The sequence below is a fragment of the Nicotiana attenuata genome, chromosome 6 (assembly GCF_001879085.1).
Source record: "Nicotiana attenuata strain UT chromosome 6, NIATTr2, whole genome shotgun sequence".
In the NCBI taxonomy this organism is placed as follows: domain Eukaryota; kingdom Viridiplantae; phylum Streptophyta; class Magnoliopsida; order Solanales; family Solanaceae; genus Nicotiana; species Nicotiana attenuata.
In genome coordinates, this window is record NC_031994.1 from 33,659,152 (window position 1) to 33,665,865 (window position 6,714).

Below are 6,714 nucleotides of genomic sequence, written 5' to 3' on the forward strand. Positions count from 1 at the left end.
CTTTTTTTCTTCTAATTATCGCTCTTTTCTTTCCTCTCATTTCTCACATCCCATAATTTCATCTCTTTTCTTTTCCTTTTCTCTTTTTTGTTGTTTTTTTGATTTTTTTTAACAAAGAAAGATTCAATCGAACCCTATGTAGGTTGCCTACGTATCATGACGCCGCATGAATCAGATCCTTGCGTAGTTCGGGAAGATCGGGAATAAAGTGAACAAACTAACGTTCTCTTTTTTTTTACCTTAATGACTATTCTGATGAGAAAAGAGAGATAAAAGAAGCGAATCTTTTTTTTTGAATTTTCTAGACTTAATGTTCTATGACCTATTCTAAACTCAAGCTTGAGCATATATTTTTTTTTTTTAAACAAATACTCTATGGGAAATTATGAAGGAAAAACAACCCTAGAACAGAAAAATATTTTTTGATTCTTTTTTTTAGGAAGGAAATCTAAAGAATAAACCAAAGAAAAATATTTTAAATTTTCATTTGATATCCCTAAAAAAGATTTCGAAACGAGAAATGAAAAATATAAAAAAAATATTTTTGGATTTCAGTTTTTGATTACCTAAGGGAGAAACTCTGAAGATAAACCAAAGATAAAGTATGTTATTTTTTTTCTTCTATGTACAATGTCCTAAAGTTCTAGTAAAAATAAAAAGAATATTTTTTTTCTATTTTTCATTAATTTTCCAAAGAAGAGCCTCAAAAGAAAATCTTTTTGGATTTTTTGGAATTAATATCTTAAAGAAAACTTCTAAAGAGGTATCAAAAGAAATTTTTTTTTGTTTGAATTTCAATATACTAAAGGAAATATAAAAGCAATTTTTGTTTGAGTTCTAGATATTAATTTCCTAAAGGAAAGCCACTTTAAAAAAAAAATTAATTTTCTAGAATTAGTATTCTAAAGAAAACTTCTAACGAAAATATTAAAAAAAAAAATAAAATCTCTTTTTTTTGGATTTTTGATTTATAATACATTTTTTCAAAATACAAAAAAGGAAGTACAATAACAAAAGACTTGACAAACTTAGCTAGACTATGACAGACTCTAACATCACCTAAAAGACTCGACATTACTGTACAAAACTAGAAGGTAAAAGACGACATAAAAAGAAAAACAGACTCAAAACATAGAAATAAAAAAAATCTCCTTAAGAAACTCCTGAGAGAGCGATCAGGAAGAAGTCTACAGAGAGAGGCTCTGGCAAAAAAATTAGGCGACTAGAGAGAGAAACTTCGCGCAGCAGCTTCATGGCCTCGCCGGCTGGCGGCCAGCCACCAGCTGTGGCTGGGCTGCCTCCCCAACCTCCTCCCAACATTACCCAGCCATGCACGACAACAAATAACAACGTCGAGCCCATGAATTATGCTAATGTAGTAAAACCTTCGTCGAGCAATGCTGCTTTCCATGATCGTGCAGCTGCTGTTGAACCTATCCCTTTAAGGCGAGCAACGTTCCTTCAAGGGCAACCAATGGTTAGATTCACAGAAGCAGAAGTAGAACGTATGAACGTTATTGAAGGTTTGCAATATGCAGTAGTGTGCAAATTCTCATATGGATGGCCTGAGCTCAATGAACTACGTCGCATTGTTCCTATGCAGTGTGGGATTAAAGGTGAGTGTAACATTGGTTATCTACGTGATAGGCACATATTGGTACGATTGTCATTATGGCAAGATTTTGTGGACTTTTCTTCTAAAGGTGTGTATTACGTCAAGGATAAGCATGGGGATGAATATCAATTAAGAACCTTGATTTATGATGCAAAATTTAAGGTTGGAGAGGAAACACCTAAGGTAATGTCCTGGATATCATTCCCTAATTTGTTGCCAACTTATTTTGTTAAAGAGTGCCTGTTCTCCTTAGCTTCTGTAGTAGGTAAGCCACTTCACCTTGATTTGGCTACTGTGAATAAAACAAGGCCTAGTTGTGCACGTGTGAAAGTGTTGGTTGATCTTTTAGCTGATCTTCCTAAGAAGGTTCAAATGGACATTGCGAATGAGGTAACTGGAGATGTAAGAGCTGAGTGGGTGACCATTAAATATGATTACCTACCTAAATATTGCAAGGACTGCAAGTTACAAGGACATGAAATGTTAGAATGCTGGAGGATTCATCCAAAATTGATGGCAAGTAAGATTGGTGAGCAGCAGGCTAACAAGGTAGTAGAGATGGGATCCAATAATCAGCAAGGTGAAGGGGCAGCTCCTTTGATGATTCTTTCAAGTGGTAAGCTAGTTGGTAATGTTGGTGCACAATGGAAAGAGTTGAGGGACAATAGAGGAAAAGCAAGGAGAACTTGACTGAAGGAGTACCTAAAACTGGCCAAGAAATTGTGCCAGTACAACAGAAGAAGTCAGTGGTTCCTAGCAATGAGCAGGTGCAAACATCTAACAAATTTGCAACATTGGAAGAAGAAGAAATTGGTGATGAGCAGGGCAAACAGCTGGCAGTTATTGATGAGATGGCTTTAGTAGCAGTTTAATCAAGTCCCAAAAGTCCAGCAGGAGGAAATCATGGTACAGTGCAACATCATCAACAACAGATTTTTAATACTGTAGGAAAGTTGAATCCTGCAGCTCCAGAATTCAATCTAAATTCAGCTGGTATTGGGTCAAATAATGGTGGAGCTGATTCAAACACAAGAGGGGGAGGACAGGAAGAAATTAGAGGCAAGGAATCTACAGCTCAATGGGTGCAAAGAGCTTTCAATGGCAATGCAGGTGGTATTACTGTGGGAGTTAACACTTCCTGTCAGGATATTCCTTCACAGGACACATTGGTGGATAAGGAATTAGCTAATCCAGAAATTCAAACAAATGATACTGTTTTTCCTAAGGTGAATTAGACAGTGCAATGGAGTGGAGGAAAGCTATGGTCTAATCAAAGAGAGGAGGATTCAGATGCTGATGAGGTACCATTAGGTGCTCAAGCTGATGAGGAGCCAATGCATGAAGAGAAGGAGGATGAGGAACAAAGTGTAAATGCGAATGCCATAATCACATTTGACAACAAAGCAGATGATAACTCTACAAAGGGAAATACTGAGTCCAAGGAGCAAGCAGTAATCAAGAACATACAGGATAAAGCTGGATCTCATGGGGAAGGTGTTCAAAATGCAGAAGGTATAGGAATTGATGCAGTGGATCCTGGAGGAACTGGAGAAGGTGCAAATCAGCATATTAGTGAAAAAGACATACAGCAGGAAGGTGTAAAGGTTGGTAATGATGGTCAGAAAATTCAGACAAATGTCATGCCAAAAATCACTGCTCCATTGGACAAGTCTCAGTTGAAGTTATTGAAGAGAGGGGAGGAGCAAACAATATTGGTGAATTCTCAGCAGCAAATAGCTGGGGCTACTGATGGTGAACAAGAGGATAATGTTGCAGAAGAAGGAACATGCAGAACAGGCCATGATATGGATCAAGAGTCAACAACTCAGAATTTTCAAAACATAGCAAGACACGGGGACCTTTCACCTAGGCACTTTGAAAAGGTGAAATATGCAGTAAAAGGTAAGAAGAAACAGCAGAAAGAAAGCTCTACTGTTCCTATAGGTGGAGTTCAAACAAGGAGAACCTTATCCAAATCCCTCAACCAGTAATGGATGCTCTCGTTTGGAACATCAGGTCAGTAAACACTCAGCAAGCCTTTGAAAGGCTGATCAAAATGCATAGAAAGAACAATTATGAATTTATAGGATTGATGGAACCCATGCAGCAATCTAGGACCTTGGAAAGGTACAGAAATAGAATTGGATTTGCACAGGCTATTTCTAATGTGTCAAACAAGATATGTGTATTCATTGATGAGGTGGTTGAAGTCACAGTAATGTATAACATGATCCAGCAACTAACTCTAAGGCTTTTTCATACAGAATCACATGTAGAAATTGTTCTTACATTAGTATATGCTAAGTGTGATGCCATTGAGAGAATAGAACTATGGAACTCATTGTATGCTATGGCAAGTGACATGAATGTGCCATGGTTGGTAGGAGGTGACTTCAATGTCATTTGGGATGAGGAGGAAAAATTTGGTGGACTTCCAGTTCACATAAATGAAATTGATGACTTTAGGCACTGCATTAACACCTGCAACTTTTTTGATCTTGGATTCAAGGGTAGTATCTTCACATGGTGGAATGGTAGGGCAGAAGAGGATTGCATATTCAAAAGGTTAGATAGATGCTTAGCCAATTCTGAATTTCAGCAGACTTTCCCAGGCATAGAAGTACAGCATCTACCTAAAATAGGGTCAGATCACAGTCCACTGCAAATCAAGTGTGATTTAGAGACTCCTCCTGTGAAGAAGCCAGTTAGATTCCTGAACTTTTGGGTGGAACATGCATCTTTCAAAGAAGTGGTGCAAGAGAACTAGAAAGCTGATTTCTGTGCAAGTCCATATATCATGTTCAATCATAAATTGAAGAAGGTAAAACAGGCATTATCAGTGTGGAGCAAGAGTACCTTTGGAGATATATTCCAGAAGATAGCTAGTTTGGAGGAAGTTGTGCTTGTTCATGAAGCAGAATTTGAAGCAAATCCTACAAAGCTAAATAGACAAAGGCTACAGAAAGTGCAGGCAGAATTGATCAAATTTTAGCTTTGGAGGAAAAGTATTGGAGGCAAAAGGCAGGAATGTCTTGGTTCAAGGATGGTGACAGAAATACTAAAATTTTTCATGCTCATGTAAGAGGCAGAAGAAAGAAGTTGCAGCTGACCAGAATTCAAAACAGTCAAGGAGTGTGGATTGAAGAGGAGGAAGAAATAGCTGCAGAAGCAATCAAGTTCTTTGAAGATCAATTTACTGAAAATACAGTTCCTACTTCTTTCCATATCATAGATAATGTTCCTTCATTGATTGACATGGGGCAGAATGAAGAGCTAATAAAGCAACCAACTATGGAGGAAGTTAAGGCAGTTGTGTTTGGACTGAATGGAGACAGTGCAGGAGGGTCTGATGGCTTCACAGGTAAATTCTATCAGTCAGCCTGGGACATCATTGGAGGGGATCTATTTGACATAGTGAGAGCATTCTTTAATGGTCATGATTTGCCAAAATGTGTGACTCACACCAACCTTGTCTTACTTCCAAAAAAGAAAAAGGTATACACATTTTCTGATTTAAGACCTATCACCCTTAGTAATTTTTCCAATAAAGTGATCTCAAGGGTGTTACATGAGAGGCTGGTGGGACTGTTACCTACTCTAATATCTGAAGAACAGTCTGGTTTTGTTAAGGGAAGGAGCATTGTGGAAAATATTCTTCTAACTCAAGAGATTGTCACAGATATGAGACTTAGGACAAAGGCAGGGCCTAATGTTATTATGAAGCTAGACATGACCAAGGCTTATGACAGACTATCCTAGCTATTTCTGACCAAGGTGTTAAGAAAAATGGGATTCTCAGAGAGATTCATAGGCATGGTGTTCGTTATAGTGTCTAATAACTGGTACTCAGTCTTAATAAATGGCCAAGCTCATGGTTTTTTCAAATCTTCGAGGGGGGTGAAGCAAGGGGATCCATTGTCTCCTACCTTGTTTATTTTAGCTGTTGAAGCATTGTCAAGGGGCCTTAATGCTTTGAATTTGAATTTATACTTCTGTGGCTATGGCCTACCTAAATGGAGCCCAAAGATCAACCATCTTGCCTATGCAGATGACACAATTATTTTCTCATCATCTGATGCCACATCCCTTAGACTCATCATGAAGGTACTTGCAGCATATGAATCAGCATCTGGGCATTTGGTAAACAAGGCAAAGTCAGCTGTGTATCTTCATCATTTAACAGATGCAGAAGTGGCAGATAAAGTGGAGAGAGTCACAGGAATAAAGAGGCAAGAATTTCCAATTATATACCTGGGATATCCTATATTTTACTCAAGGAGGAAGATGGAGTATTACCAGCCTATGATCACCAAGGTATTGGACAGATTACAATCGTGGAAAGGTAAGTTGTTGTCTATAGGTGGCAGGGCAGTACTCATTGCTCATGTTCTGCAAAGCATGCCAATCCACCTGTTATCAACTGTTAACCCTCCAGCTCATGTGATCAATCGACTGCATAAGATATTTGCTCAATTTTTTTGGAGCAGCTCAGTTACAGGTACTAACAGACATTGGGCATCATGGACTACTCTATGTATGCCACAAGAAGAAGGAGGGATTGGGTTCAGGTCTCTTCATGATGTAGCAAAAGCTCTCTTCGACAAACTGTGGTGGAAATATAGAACCAAGCCTAGTCTTTGGAGCTCTTTTATGAGTCAAAAGTACTGCAAAAAGCTGAATTCTATGATAGTTCCATGGAGGAAAGGATCTCATGTATGGAGGAAGATGTTGGAGTGTAGATACTTGATTGAGCATCAGATTATGTGGCATCCAAAAATAGGCTCCTCATTGTTTTGGTACGATAATTGGACAGGTTTGGGGGCATTGTATTTTCTTATTCCACAAAATTTTGGGGTAGATGAATCTGTGCATAATGTGTATGATGTGATAGAAGGAGAAGGATGGAATGCAGAAAGGTTGTTTGAAATTCTTCCTGAAGAGTATGCAGAACATATACTAGTGAATATCAAGCCACCTTTAGCACAAGGGGTTCTTGATGTACCTTGTTGGATGCTGGAACCTAGGGGTTTCTTTAGTGTTAGAACTGCATGGGATTATTTGAGAAGGAAAGCTGAACCAATGACACATATAGGATAGAT

The 6,714-nt window shown here is 38.2% G+C and overlaps 1 protein-coding gene across 1 annotated transcript; it reads left to right on the top strand.

The window, feature by feature from the left end:
• On the top strand, positions 3,606-4,607 carry LOC109227764. The gene is made up of 2 exons (XM_019392961.1): positions 3,606-4,319; positions 4,434-4,607. Exons 1-2 carry the CDS (start codon positions 3,606-3,608, stop codon positions 4,605-4,607), a joined length of 888 nt encoding a protein of 295 aa, XP_019248506.1.

Bases quoted from the DNA above. Each gene is read 5' to 3' on its own strand.
- LOC109227764 (XM_019392961.1), top strand. From the start codon at position 3,606: ATGGATGCTCTCGTTTGGAACATCAGGTCAGTAAACACTCAGCAAGCC. The intron at 4,320-4,433 runs GTTAGATTCCTG...CATAAATTGAAG, and splicing joins CTCCTCCTGTGAAGAAGCCA to AAGGTAAAACAGGCATTATC.